Source organism: Fusarium proliferatum (genome assembly GCF_900067095.1).
Source record: "Fusarium proliferatum ET1 genome assembly, contig: FPRO_scaffold007, whole genome shotgun sequence".
Classification (NCBI taxonomy): domain Eukaryota; kingdom Fungi; phylum Ascomycota; class Sordariomycetes; order Hypocreales; family Nectriaceae; genus Fusarium; species Fusarium proliferatum.
This window is the reverse complement of record NW_022194796.1, coordinates 2,069,787-2,083,862: the sequence shown is the minus strand read 5'-3', so window position 1 is coordinate 2,083,862 and position 14,076 is coordinate 2,069,787. Positions and strand designations below refer to the sequence as shown.

Sequence of the window (14,076 nt, the reverse complement as noted above, 5' to 3'; positions counted from 1 at the left end):
GAGTACCTAAGTCTCTTCATTATTTAGGGTCGAAGTCTTAAGCTTTCTTTGCTCCTCTGGTCTGGAGTTCTATTCATGCTTCTCCTCTGGGATATAGGAACAAGTTTTGTTCTCAAGTGATCCTATTAGCAACTACTCAGCATGCCAACTACCCGACGGCAGGACTCTTAATTCAGGAGCCATCCATGGCCCATACCAGAAATGCAATTCGCCCACAAATTCATATTCATCCAATTCCGTATCCATGCTGTGGCGGAGCCAGCGAGGTCCAAAATGCACTTGTATCTTCGTATACTGGCCGGAAGGGGGCCACCTCTCGACATACATGTGCTTTATTGGTTCAATGGATATTGGGTATCTGATATCGTCGTCGTCGTCGTCGGCCCGTGCGAAGTCGCCGATGAATCTCTGAGACCCGTTGTCATAATGTATCATCATTCCTATAAATCCTCGGCCATCTTGTTCGTGTACCAGGATGCTGCGGATGTGTTCTATGGGAGCCCATGACCAGGCAGGTTGGTGAGAGGCAAAATCAGGTCTGAATGATGACAACTGCGGTCCGATGACCATGGGAACATGGTTTGGTGCGAGTACAACTCCCTCGGGATAGATAGCAAACGAAACAGTATGTTTCAGCACATCGCCTTGCCCTTTCCAGAGGAACAAAAGCCGTGGACGTGTGACACGGTACCTCAAAGAAAATGGATTCTTTTTCGGGTCCTTGGTCGGTTTCGCTTGTAGTCCTGCGTGTACAACGCCTAACGATCGGGTCTCAAGCAGCACACTGCAGCCGTCCCCATTCAATCGGATCTCCAGGCACAATGTTTCTTCTTTAATTGCCGGAATATCCAGTGGTAAGGCAGCAGGAATCACCATTGGACCACGGCCCCGATGCTTAGCATACGTTGTTCGAAAAAGGCTCGCAGCGAAGGGACCTCCTAAAAGAGAAGATGTTCTTTGCCCGCAGATAAATGTGAGATCCATCTCAGTCATTTTGTCGAGGCGTATCACCCGGATATCTGTGGCTCGAGGAACTTGATTATTTAACATCCTACAGCCCTCAAGTTGCAAGAAGGGCTTGCGGCTCCCATCATTTGGATAGTAGAGTACCTTTGGTGGCTCTTGAGTGTCCCAAGTCGGGAAACCAGGGTGGTCCTGACCTGCCGTCAAACAGCAGAGCCCATTCTATATCATTAGTGACCCATTAACTAAAGTATGCCACGGATGGGAATACTAACCTAGAAGTAGGCTTTGACGGACTCAAGGTCTTTCTCGTTGGCGAGAACGTACTTCCTGAGCTTCACCTGGGGATCGTGGTTTGGTGGGTGAGGATGACTCCCAAGTCTCTGAATCTCACATATACCGTCCGAATCAAGACTGATGAGCAGGCCATCGGGGTCTTCTAGAGGTCGCCCGCAAACTGGTGCAGGCTGGAGGCGCTTCCAACTCTCAACGCGGGAGAGATCCTCCATCACGGGGTTACCCGTAGAAGCAAAACCTTTCAAGCCCATTAGCTGCACCATATTCCAGAAGTAGGCATCTGGACAATAAGATCGAACAATGTCAAGAAGTTCCTCGATGTAAGAAAGTTCGCGGACGAGTGGATTTTGAAGAGCAAATGTCGCTGCCCTTGCAACGGCTATCAGGCTGACACGGGGAAGTCCCGGAATGTCCAGTCCTTCCGGGAAAATACGCATGAAGTCGAGTTTGCGCCATCCAATAGCTCTCCTGAAGCAGTTGATTTCGGCTTGCGATCGTTGTTGCCCAGTGGGCATGATCTGGAATATATCGAAACAGCGACGATGTAAGAACGTGTATCTTGTATTTTGCATGATCGTTAGTCTACTCGACCGACCAAGAATCTGATGGCCCCAGTCTCCGGTAGGATAATTAGAGCAGTAAAACAGGACCGCTGATGTTTCTGAATCTTCGATCATTGCCTGGCAGCCATCGCACCGAACGTTCCCAAAGATGCTGGGCATTGTATCGATGAGAATAAAGGTAGATAGATGCTGTGTGGATGTAAGGTTTGAGTAGGAATAGAAGAGAGTGTTCCAAACTTATGCTGATGGAAGTTGCCTACCTAAACTTACCTAAACTTATGCCAAGTTACCTAAGGATTTTTGTTATTTAGGATAGAGGTACTTGGGTTTCTTTCCTCTTTTACCTAAAGCAGAAAGAATGGCATCCATAGCATGTTGGAAGAAGGGACACACTCTTATTCCTACCCCTGAAGTTCTTTACAGAGGTAAGGTCATTGCCCTCTATGTAGGAGCAAGAAAACTCAAGACTTTGAGAGGCTAAAATGAACTCAGTAAAGAGTCTACTAAACTCAGGCTAGACTTAACTAAATATCTTCATCACTCAGGGTCAATGTCTGAGGCTTTTCTGCCTCTCCGCTCGCTTAGACGGGCGTCCACGAATTCTCCGAGAGCGTGCAGTAGAATCAAAATGTGAAACAAAAGAGCTGCTGAGCTTCGAAATGTGAATACACCAAGTCAAACCTACATCGCCGTCCTAACACGACAGTCAAAGATAGCCACCACACAAAAAAAGACCTCTGATCTCCTGCAATGCCAACACCAGCAGTGCCGTCTCCTGTTATCGACTGGGCGCATCAGAGGGCACAGAGGGAAAATACCCAGGCTTTGACGCTCGTTCCCGATCAGCTTTCGCCGCTTCGGCTTGTCGCTTCTTCAACAATCTTTGCTGGTAAAAGGCCCTGTTTCTGTTAGCACGTTGCACCACAAGCAAACTGACAAACAACGTACGTTTTCAGCTCAAACACACGGGGCTCTTCCTCAGCAGGGGGGGTTTTGTCTTCCTTGTCCTACAAAAGTCAGTCATGCAAAGACAAATTGGCATATGCACTCACCTTATCCTCATCCTTTTTCTCCTCCTTCTCCTCCTTGTCTTTCTCCTTATCCCCATCCTTTTCCTTCTTATCCTTTTCTTTATCCTTCTTCTCTTCCTTCTCCTTCTTCTTCTTCTGCTTCTCCTCGTACTCCTTCTTAACCCTCTCCTTCTCCTCCTCTAACTCCTTCTCCCTCTTCCTCTTCGCAGCCTCCTCATCAATCTTGGGCGTGCAAAAGTACCGATCCTTGAGGTGGACTGGACAAACAAAGAAGAAATCCTACCATACCAATCACATAAGTTTAAGCTTACAAAGGGATCAGCTGTATTTGCTTCTCTATGTCAGTATCCCGCATACCTTTTGATCAGGTGTGATTAGCACTGAGGTGCTCGACTTGTAGCAGATATCGCATGCCTTGGCCGCTGTCTCAGCAACCTTGCGGAGCGTGTAGATGTTCGGAAACGTAGTCGCCATGATTTTGATTCAGAATCGACAATATTGTAAGACAAAAAGACTGTTTGTTTACTACGGCACCTGACGGCTCGTACCACACGAGGTTCGGTGAATAAGGCTGGGCTGGGTTGGGTATCGCGGGGAAGCGCCCCGTCCAACTTTGACGTCAGCACCTGATAGGGCGGAGCACCCCCTGAAAGGTTTGACAACAGCGCCTGTAACCCGCCAAAACTGGCGCCAGTCCCTGACTAATAAGCGCCCGCCGTCATGAATCGCTATCTTATCGCACTTGTAGGAAATATGATGACCTTTGCATATCCGATCGCCACGGCCAACTCCTAACAATTCTCTTGCACCCAATTTTTCAATCCCCAATCTTTTTTGAAAGCAGTGATACAATTCAAGGAAAGGCGATTGGATTCAGTCATGGGCAAATCGCTCGATACGGAGAAGCTGGGTTCGGTATTTGGAACCCGGCCAGATATTCTTGAAGGGATTCAGAGAGCAGCTGGTAAACAATACCCCTGAAGATGTAATTCGCGAAATACTAACTCTGGAGTCTAGATACACCTGGTCGAATCGCTTTGTTCAACGAAATTGCAACTCATGTTTATGATCAGTTGTTAAATGGAGGAAGCGAGCCTGCACATAAGAAGAGAAGAGTTGATGTTCAAACAAACGGAGCGGCGAATGGTGCAAAGACTGTCAAGACCGAAACGAATGCCGCAGACGAGACTGTCCTTCTCGAAATCAAGGAGATTTCAGTTTCCGTGCCCCAGAGGAAGAAGTTTGAGTTGTGTTTTACCGACGGCCACATCTACGCTCGCGCGCCAAACACAACAGCACCGATTCCAGCTATAACCTACGCGTGGTCTGACATTGGTACGCGTTACCGCATTGTTGTTGTGTGCTCCATGCTAATCCTGTGCCAGAATATGTATTCTACCTCCCCGTACCCGAAAAGAACCAGGTCCAGCACAACTATGTCATTTTCCCACGAGGAACATGTCTCCCTTCCAAGACGAACCCCCCGACCGAAGAGCCACTCGTGTTTACGGTTCCCGCGACTCCGCCCAAGCAGGGTACGATAGGTGGACCTGACGCTGGAAGCGCGGCTGCAGTTTCGGACAACTACAAGTCTTTGTTCCACTGGGCTCTGAACCGTCATCTCAAGCCTAATGGTGTCAGCATTACTTCAGCCGACCCCAACAAATTCCAGAGCATGGTTCGACAACCCCATCGACCAAGCGAGAAGGCCGTGCATGTCAAGGCCTTCAGGGGCTCCAAGGATGGATACCTTTTCTTCCTCGAGAACGGCATTCTCTGGGGTTTCAAGAAGCCAATGATGTTTATCCCCTTGAGCAGAATCGCCGCTACAAGCTACACCAACATTCTCCAACGAACATTCAACATCGCAATCGAGGTCTTTGCGGGCGAAGGTGATGCGACCGAAGAAGCTGAGTTCTCCATGCTGGATCAGGAGGACTATAGCGGAATCGACGATTACATCAAGAAGCACCGTCTCCAAGATCGCAGTATGGCCGAGCAGCGAAAAGCCAAACTAGAGCTCGCAGAGAACCGCGGACCCAAGAAGAACGGCGAAGAGGCTGGAGACGACGCACCAGCTGCAACTGGCATTTCTGAACTTGCAAAGGCGCAGCTGGACGCTGAGCAAGCGCTACAAGATGAAGAAGACGAGGATGAGGAGGACTACGATCCTGGAAGCGATGCGGACTCTGATGGTTCAGGAGAGTCCGATGATGATGACGATGACAGTGGTGACGATGAAGACGAGGACGAGGAGGATGAAGAAGGAGAAGCCGAAGATGCCGATGAACAAGCTGAGGGCGAGGAGGAAGAAGAACAGCAAGAAGAGGTTAAGCAGGAGCCAAAGCCGGTTAAAAGAAGCCGAAAAGCTGCCCCTCAGCCAACAGAATCTGTACCACCACCACCAAAGCCCTCTAAGCAACCCGTTCAGCAGCCCGTCGTGAAGACAGGCTGGGCAGCACTACGAAGTGTTGCTCGAGCGCCAGCCCCTGAAAGCATGGACTTGGACGAGGAGAAGTTTGATGTTGTCTAATGATGCAAGGGCTTGTACATATGTAACAACAAACTTGGCGGGATATGAATAACGGCGATGTGCACAGCATAGGAGTCGAGGAACATGAATATTATCAGTGCTAAAAGAACACTGGTCGATGTAAATGTGTTATTGATGCAATCTTATCGATGTCTGAACTAGAGGGAAAAGAAAGTCTCGACAACAAAGGAAGTAGTAAGGAGACCCAGGATATCATTCTGCCATTGAACTCCAAGGCAAGCGACTTTCCCTCGACTGATCCTCGATCCTGACCTCATCCTTATTCTCCATCCTTGTTCTCATCCTTGTTCACCCCTGGGTAGGCGAGGATTTCAGTGCGACCTACTCGGTGCCACTGAGCAAGATATACTTTACAATTGCCACACCGATGAAAAACATCCTTGGTTTCGGGGATGAAGAAGGGGACCCATGCCAGGATAGCGCAGGACAAAAGGCATACGAGACCGGCAGCACCGCTGAAAATTTGTCTCAGGAACAGATCTTTGTCAAGGAAGGTAAGAGCAAACTCACAAAGTGAAACCACCAGATCGCGTCTCTGTGATAGTCATGGCCCTTACTTCACAAACTGGGCAAATAACCGGTGCACTCACGCTTTTCAGGCTCTTGAGCGGCATACTGAAAAGCTCCTCTTCCTTCCGCTCTGGCCCCAAGGTATCTTTGTGGTCATCTCCTTTCAGATTTTTGGGAGGTGGGCTTGCAAGTGGCGGCTTGGCGAGAGGTGAACTGAATTCGATGGACTTGCGGTCTGACGACCGTCGATTGTCGTCCTCGAGGGAGTGATGAGCATGATGCTTGTGATGCTCAGAATTGGATGCTAGATTCCGTTAGCAAAATGACCATGTAGATGCATGAGGAACGCAGCGCAACTCACTAGGACTCTCCATCGTGAATATAGATATAGATAAAGCTGTTGATGAGATGGGATCAAAATCAGGTGTCTTTCAGCGTGATGAGGGTCTAGTTCTGCCCATGGATGGCTTTGCAAAATGATGCTTGAGGGTGATGATGAGGATGAAAGGATGATGTCGGAGGTTTCCTGGCTGCACTGAGCCAAGTTGAAGGTAGTCACACAGTCCCATGGTCAGGGAAAGAACCAAGCACGGCAGGAAGGCCCTCTTCTCATCAAGAGCGAAACGGGCGGAAGGCGGCCCCCAACATTTGGGAAAGAGGCTGTGATGCCAGCAGGAGTGAAGGTGAAATCGTGTGTCTGTACAAGTCCTTCCATTCTTGAAGGGTGATAATCATTGGAAGGTACTAAGGTTACACCGACTGCGTAAGTTGTGCTGTATCGAAACGTTGGCCGACATCACAAAGAGTAGAAAGGTAGTAGATGTCCGTGGCTGTGTCCGTGACGATCCATTTGTGGCGAGTAATGATGCATCGTAAGACTAAGCATAAGAGCGCATGCAAACAAGAGGATGTGTCTTCCTGATATCAAGACGGGTGTTGTAGGGGCCAGTCATAAGTGGGAATGTTGATATCCGTGGTTGATGGATGCAAATATTGATGTCAGCGATAGGCGCTTCTAGTCATGCCGAAGAATTATGAGTGTCAATTTTGCTATTAATGTCCTCTGTAGAATATACCTGACAGAAATGCTGTAACGCGAATAGTTGCAGTGACTGTCATTCTCGTTGCAGCCTTGGTACTGTATCAGTTGTTGATGAATGCATGCGTCCAGGGTTGGAGTTGTGCCTGGCATTAATTCTCACCGTCTACGCAGACAACATAAGAGCAGCGGGATCTCCAAGAAATCAGCCTGATAGATTCAACACATCGCTTATCAAAGAACTTATTTGAACCTCACTTCATCTCAAGATGCTCATCCACGCAACTTCACGTTCCAGCACAGCTCTTATCTTATCACCAATCTTATCACCATCTCCATAGCACGTGACCCCTTCCAAACTTTCCACTCCTCCCATAACCGCATCACGACCTCCATCGCCATATCAATCGATCCAATCCCCCCGTACAATCCCCTTCAAAATGACCGGCCGACACAAAGCAATCCGTCTTCCACCTCTCAAGACCCTGCGCGTCCACAACCCCAAGCGCCAGGTCGAGAATCCCTGCATCGCCATCATGTCCAGCGTTCTCGGTAAATTCCCCTCCTCTACGACTCAATTCCCGATTAAATCCCTGGTTTCGAGACATGTCACTGACAAGGCACAGCATGCTGGGCCTCAGCAGGATACAACGCAACGGGCTGCGCAGCAGTAGAGAATCAGCTCCGCAAATGCATGGACGGTCCGGCTCCTCCCCCCGCGGGCACGAATACGATTAACTACCATCTCGCACGAATGCAAAAGTACATGACCGGGCCGAGGAAGCAAAAGTAGGAGCGTACACATAAAGCGAAGAAGAAGAAGAAGAAGAAGAAGAAGAAGGGTTATGCATTTTGGGCGTCGGAAGCGCTGCTTTTGCTGGGATGGGATTGGATTCGAGATATGTACAACAATACCCGCATGGGGGATAGAAGGGCGAGATGTATAGATATCGCTGTACGATACAGTTACAAGTACAATTCAAGTCATGACAATTTGATTCAACGGTAAAACGGTTTCCAATATATGTGGATGGCAAACTTACGTACTCATGGCCACAACATCACGATATACGAGATGAATCAGTTCATTCAAAGTGTTTGCATTTCACTACCTCGCTCTGCAAAACACCTCGTACTAAAATCCACAACTCTACCCATCATAAGGCGCACACCCAATGCCACAAGTTTCCCACATCCACCTCTATTGCGCACGGGGGGAATCACACCCAAAAAAAACAAAAAAAGGAACGACAAACCCGAATCTTGAGAAGACAGACACAAAAAAAAAGAAGAGGTTCAATGACAAAGAACAAGAAAATCAAGAGAATGATGATAAACGCCCCCATATCTTAATAGTAGCGCCGGATCCCATGAAACTGTGCTGTAAGTGACTGAAGATGAATGATCCCAGTAAAGAAAACAGCTTTTCATCTTACAATAGAAAGGACGCATACAATGCGAATGAGTCATTTCTATGCAAGAAAAAAAGCTGTCTCGAACCAAAAAGAAGTCTTAACCCAAGAAAAATAATGTCCATGAGACGAATGAGTGGCTTGAGTAGGCGGTGTTTTTTTCGTTAGATGGTGACGATAGAAAAAAGAGATGTGTTCGAAAAGTCGAGTTCGCTTGCCGTCTATATGAGAATGTATCGGCCTTGCCCAGTCGTCCAGACGCCCTTGGTCGTTATCGTGCCTTTGATCATGGATGGCTTCTTCAAGTAAATGTATGAATGTTTTGTTTTCCGTGCGCCGAAAAATGCGGTTAATGATCCGTGGGTATCCTAAGCACAATGCACCATTTCTGCCTCTTCTCCGGGTGGTGGGTGTCGATCGACAAACGAGTGTGCGCCTGTGAGAGGGTGTCTAGGAAGTGCCACCGACGCAGAAGAGCTCTATCTCTCCTACGCCTCCAGAGTACATGTTCCTGACACCTTCGCGCCACTCCATGAAGGCGATCTGGATATCATCATCGCCTTCGATGGCGACAAAGTCACCGTCTTCGTCGCGGTATCGAAGCTTGAGCAGGCCCTTGCTGATACTGCTAGTAGTGAAGCGGGCGAGCTTGGCATCGATGCGATCAACAAGAGACTGATAGGTAATGTTGAAAGCCACGACCAGGGTGACGTAGTTTCCTGCCTCACAGTTCACTCGGACCTTGAGTTGTGTTGGGAGGGGCATTTCCGGGCTTAGAGGGTTCGAGTTAGGTGGCATTGTTGCTGTACCAAGAGCTGGGGACACTGTTCGCGAGTTGGCGGCAGCAGCGTCAACACGAAGAGCATTTCCTCCAGCACCGGGTGTCATTGATCGTGGATGAACTGGTTGTGAAGGGAAGTGGTTCATGCTGCCACCCACACTGCCGGTGTGCTTGTGCATGCGCTCTCGTTGAGCGCCTGGGCTGTTTGTTTGGGCCCGAGTTGGCTGTTCATTTCTAGGTGAACCTGTCTGTTCTCGGCCAATACTGGGGTTGTGGCCAGGATGCAGATGTTGAGGGATGCCAGGGACTGCTGGAATGTTTCCGTGGCTAGGCTGTCGTGTGCGTGGCATTCCTGGTCCGTTAATATCAGGAGTGCTGTACGAGCGGTTCCTCTGTTGAGCAGCGAGAGCCGCCTGGTTGTTTGAGGCCATTGCTGGCAGTGAAGGTCCACGAGGGTTACGTCCATGAGGGTTCGGTGACGGACCGTCGCGAGAGGGGGCACGTGGCATGGCGGGTGCGGTGTATCGGTTGCCGTTACCATCCTCCCAAGTTGGCTGAGGAGTGGCACTCTTAGGGAGGCCATAGTGAGGTGTTGTAAACATTCCACTGGCTGTGCTGGTTCTTGATGAGGCTGGTGACTCGGCGACAGGAGAGAAGTAGCTATCACCCGCCCAGGCGCCGGGTGAGTGGGCACCATTTGCTGCTGTCTGAAGGCTGAGTGGTGCGGGAGGCGCTGGTAGAGGGAAGCGAGGCGGAGGCGCTCTCACCATACCGGCCAGTGAAGCAGAGCTCTCTCCGGTTCCGGCTCGAGCACGAAGGTTACTGGTTGAAGCTGTTCGAGGTACGATGCCCGAGGGAGGTCCAGTATGGTACCCAGCAGGTGCTGTTGCTGGTCCGAGGTCTTCATCGTCGTCGTCCTCCTGCAGGTATGGATTCTCCAGTCCTGCCCCATGCTCTCGTGTCCAGGCAAAGTCGGTTGAAAGCGAGTCTGAGTTCGAAGATTGGCGCGGCACGTTATGCTTCCTCTGGGTCTCCAGAGTCATCACCCATTTCCTCAAAGTCTCTTCGTTCAAGAACTTGATGACAAAGTTCTCAACACCGGGGTCTCCCTTCCACCATATCTGCACACTGTGGTTGCCTTCCGAGAGTTAGTTGTGTCGATTACTCAGAGTTTCATAACTCACCTGGCTTAGAGAAGGACACAATATCAGTCACATTAGTCATGAAGATCCTGCCCTTCAACTGAAGCTTGGCGCTCTTGTTCCGTGTCTTGGTGCCTGATGACCGCAGTTTATCCTTCTTATCCTTGCTCTTGCTTGATGAGATCTCCTTGCAACACAGGAGAATAGACTCGAAAAGGTAGATTTCGTACTTTTCAAGGTTAGTGTCGGGCCCCTGGAATCTGGCCAGCAGACTTACATCCTTCTCTTGATCTGTCTTTCCGGTGATCACACCATACACGCCATGCAGGAGAAGTTTGCCAAATTGTTCCACCTTGTGGCTCTTCCAATCCTCAACTCGGCTTGTTAGGTCCTCGAGAGCCTCATCAAGCAAGTCGCGGTTAACGGCTTCGTTAGCCTTCTTCAGCACTCGCTCGGCGGCTTCGCAACCACTAGTCAGATCCAACTTGACCTCCTCATCCTCGGTCTTCTTGTTCAAATCCTGCCATGTATTAGCTATCGAACATCGAAAAAGCGCAACTAGCCTACCTTGAGCAACAGAGGATATTTCACCAGTCTCTGCATGGGCTTCAGCAGGAAACCATCCAGGGTGTTGAAATCAGCTGCCACGGGGTGTGAGGAGCGTTGGATTTTGTCGAAAACCTGATTCGCAACCATAGCCGCCTTACGCTGGTTGGCGATAAAAGGCTGGTAAATGTCGAACGCATCCTCATACATAATGAAGGGAGCCCCCCATCGTTGGGCGTCAGCGGACATGGAGTTTGTTGTCTCTACTCGGATCAAAAAACGGCGCTGGAAATCGAGAATGGCGTTGATGTTGAGGAAGATCTGATGGAGAGTATCGCCAGGAATCTCGCCTTGTTGATCGAGCGTCTTCTTCAAGTCGTGCAGGTTCTCGAGATCTTGGACGTATTTTCGCTCGGTGTCGACAAGTTCACGGATGATGTGGTCTCGGTAGGTCATCTGTCCGCCCGTGGGCTCGTTGTTTCCATCCCCAGATTCTGGTAAAGGTTGAAGGAGATATCCGCGTTCCTCTGCTCGATCCAAGACGTAATTAACAACTTGAGTCACCTATTTCATCACTTTAGCTCAGTCTACACATCATAGACGGCATCTACCAACCTTTACAAAGCCGCTGGTATCGTTGCCCATCAAGTCAGTTATCACAAAACTATGGGAAGATGGAATATCTAGGTCTTTCATGCAGGCCTGGACGAATTTGAAGATGGCGATCTTGGACTTTTTAGCTTCATTAGCGCTAGGGTCCTCGACCTTGAGCTCTTCATTAGGTCGCAGGGCATTGTAAATTAGTAGTAAAGGGTATCCTCTTCGGAATAGGTTCCATAGAGGATCAACAGGATCATTAGGGTCCAGCTGATCCAGATAAGGGTCAAAGCCAGGAACCTGAGCCAAGCGCTGCTTGAGCGAAATACAAATCTGGTAAAGCGATCGTGAAGCGTCGGCTTTTTGATTAATGATATTCGCTGTGGCTAGCACGGGGCCGCCGTTCTGTGGTGTGGCGGTCGTAGCCGTGGACAGAGAACTCAACGAAGCCGAGGAGCCAGCAAAGGCTGTCGAGCCCGAGAGTTGACTGGCGCGCGGCGCATGGTTCATGCTGGTCTGCGAGAAGCCACTGAATCCGCTGGAGTTTGGCTGAAAGACCGGGGCTGTATTATTTCGTAGCAACGGGGCATGGGCCATAGCCTTCTACGCCATCCGTCGAGAGGGAGCGACTTGGGAGAGAGTGAGATAGAGAGACGAAGCCGACAGCAGGGAGGGCGAGAGGGACGTTGCAGCGAGGTAAAGGTTGTCGAGGGAGATCGGTTCGAGTGGAAGCGCCGTGGGGACTGTCTTGGGTGTGAAATGTCTAGGGATGTCACTTGGCGTTGGACTCAGGAACGTTTCAACGAGCGGTTCGACGTCATTCGGCGGTGAATCAGCGTGAGATTCAAACGTTGAGTTTTCGCAGCTGCAAGACAGGGCAGGCGGGGTAAGGGGGTGTTGAGGAGGAAGTGTCGAAGCGAAGCGGCTGTTTGAGGGAGTGATTCGAAGGTTGGAGCGACAAAGAATTGATCGTGGCGGGTGTCCCTCTTTGAACGTATACAGTATCGGCAGCGGGCCTGGTGATGGCTGGTCGAGAGTGTAGAGGTGGTGGTCTCGGGGGGTCAGGCGGTGGAGCGATCGAAGGGGGGGTTTAGTGAAGCGGATCGACGATGCCGAAATGGAAGCTGGACAGGTTTTGAAACGATGGGAGTAGATTCTTGTCTGATCTGGCAGGCGGGCCAAGTATTCCGATGTGTGAGTTTTTGACTTTTTTGGGTGAGGGCAGAGGAATGAAATTAGAGCCAGAATAAACCGTTGTTGCCGCAGTTTTGGTCAAAGGAAGGATTTCGACGAGGCTGGGCGTAGGTTTAAGGTAAGGTTGAAGCGGACGGCAGATGGAGAAAGTCGTTTAAAGGAGGGAAGACCAAAAGCGGGCAGCGAGTGCAGGACAGCAGCAGCTGGGGAGAGGAGGCGGAACGGAAACGGGCGGTTGGCAATTTAGCGGTACCTAAGGCTACTGGGCTGTTAGTGGAGGTCTAGTTAGTGATTTATGATTTAGTGGGGGTGGCCATTTCAGAGGCTGGTTGGCGCTGGAGCAGCCAGTCAGTGGACGGGACCTGGAGGGATTGGATCTCATCGGTCTCTACGCGCTGACATTATCACTCCGGGGCAGATGATTTGATGGGCTAGTTATGACTCGAGTGATTACATGTTAGGTGATACTCTCTCTGTTTCTCTCCGTACGACAGTTGAAGCACAATCGCTTGAGTACAAGAAAAAAAGACCTCCCATGATCTGGAGGGGGAAAAAGGGGATCAGACCCTTGTGTAAATGGGACTGTGCGCGATATGACACAGTCGACACTGTACCACAGGGCGCAACTGTAACCGATGGAGTCCGTGCGATGAGTTCGAGGGACGTGCATTTCTTTGGGCATTAACAAGTGTTACCCGGGTGCACATCTCCATCCATCCTTATCCATTATGTTTCAAATTAAGCCCAAAGCACTTACTCTTCCTCCTCGGGCCTTTTTGATCGTCATCAGCAAGTCATCAACTAATACTTAGGCTTTGCACAAGAAAAGAAGCCTTCTGGAAGGAGGTCAATGTGCACATGAGTCGTGCTCCAGGTGAGAGATGCTCAGCCAAGACCCTGATCTACAAGATACCTGGTCCAATAAAACACCAAAATCCAATGGTAACAGGAGAATGTTACCAAGCATTATCACTAACCACTTCCAGTCCCACATGTCCTCTCTCTGATTCAGGGATCAACAGGGGTTCCACGATACTGCAGTGCCATCCTGCCATCGCTATCAGCATTCAAGCTAAAACAGAAGAGAAGGAAAAGCATTGCTGTCACCGTCACATGGCAAGAATTTTGACTTGACGCCCAAAGAGGGGACAAGGAAAGATGCAGGGGTCTTGAGAAAGACGATTGACTTGACATGGATAAGCCCCTGAATCCGCCAGAACGGGTGGTGTGGTTCCCCTCCTCTTCCAGAAGGACATTGCATGAATGTGCAAGGAAGCTTTCGAACCTTACTCGGTACAGGCATCCCATTTTTCCTGTCTACTTCGATATAGGAAGCTGCATCAGTTTGACACATCCGAGGAGAAGCTTCAACACACGCTATCAGCAATCATGACTGATATTCACTGATAGATCTATCTTGTATCTTGTTCGCGTCAACTTGACTTAT

The 14,076-nt window shown here is 49.8% G+C and overlaps 7 protein-coding genes across 7 annotated transcripts; 2 read left to right on the top strand and 5 right to left on the bottom strand.

The window, feature by feature from the left end:
- Positions 1-132: 132 nt before the first annotated feature.
- Positions 133-993, bottom strand: FPRO_07481 (uncharacterized protein; the record flags this gene model as incomplete). Its single annotated transcript, XM_031234457.1, has 1 exon — positions 133-993. One exon carries the CDS (start codon positions 991-993, stop codon positions 133-135), a length of 861 nt encoding a protein of 286 aa, XP_031084193.1.
- Positions 994-1,238: 245 nt separating this feature from the next.
- Positions 1,239-1,982, bottom strand: FPRO_07482 (uncharacterized protein; the record flags this gene model as incomplete). The annotated part of the gene is made up of 1 exon (XM_031234456.1): positions 1,239-1,982. The coding sequence occupies one exon, from the start codon at positions 1,980-1,982 to the stop codon at positions 1,239-1,241; it is 744 nt and encodes a 247-aa protein (XP_031084192.1).
- Positions 1,983-2,601: 619 nt separating this feature from the next.
- Positions 2,602-3,328, bottom strand: FPRO_07483 (uncharacterized protein; the record flags this gene model as incomplete). Its single annotated transcript, XM_031234455.1, has 4 exons — positions 2,602-2,722; positions 2,772-2,830; positions 2,876-3,133; positions 3,212-3,328. The coding sequence occupies 4 exons, from the start codon at positions 3,326-3,328 to the stop codon at positions 2,602-2,604; spliced, it is 555 nt and encodes a 184-aa protein (XP_031084191.1).
- A 405-nt stretch (positions 3,329-3,733) lies between these two features.
- FPRO_07484 (related to structure-specific recognition proteins) lies at positions 3,734-5,387 on the top strand (the record flags this gene model as incomplete). The annotated part of the gene is made up of 3 exons (XM_031234454.1): positions 3,734-3,818; positions 3,872-4,189; positions 4,240-5,387. 3 exons carry the CDS (start codon positions 3,734-3,736, stop codon positions 5,385-5,387), a joined length of 1,551 nt encoding a protein of 516 aa, XP_031084190.1.
- Positions 5,388-5,667: 280 nt separating this feature from the next.
- FPRO_07485 (uncharacterized protein) lies at positions 5,668-6,292 on the bottom strand (the record flags this gene model as incomplete). The annotated part of the gene is made up of 3 exons (XM_031234453.1): positions 5,668-5,863; positions 5,919-6,222; positions 6,280-6,292. 3 exons carry the CDS (start codon positions 6,290-6,292, stop codon positions 5,668-5,670), a joined length of 513 nt encoding a protein of 170 aa, XP_031084189.1.
- A 1,105-nt stretch (positions 6,293-7,397) lies between these two features.
- On the top strand, positions 7,398-7,750 carry FPRO_07486 (uncharacterized protein; the record flags this gene model as incomplete). The annotated part of the gene is made up of 2 exons (XM_031234452.1): positions 7,398-7,509; positions 7,584-7,750. The coding sequence occupies 2 exons, from the start codon at positions 7,398-7,400 to the stop codon at positions 7,748-7,750; spliced, it is 279 nt and encodes a 92-aa protein (XP_031084188.1).
- Positions 7,751-8,819: 1,069 nt separating this feature from the next.
- Positions 8,820-11,945, bottom strand: FPRO_07487 (uncharacterized protein; the record flags this gene model as incomplete). Its single annotated transcript, XM_031234451.1, has 5 exons — positions 8,820-10,288; positions 10,335-10,521; positions 10,570-10,812; positions 10,860-11,402; positions 11,454-11,945. The coding sequence occupies 5 exons, from the start codon at positions 11,943-11,945 to the stop codon at positions 8,820-8,822; spliced, it is 2,934 nt and encodes a 977-aa protein (XP_031084187.1).
- Positions 11,946-14,076: the final 2,131 nt, after the last annotated feature.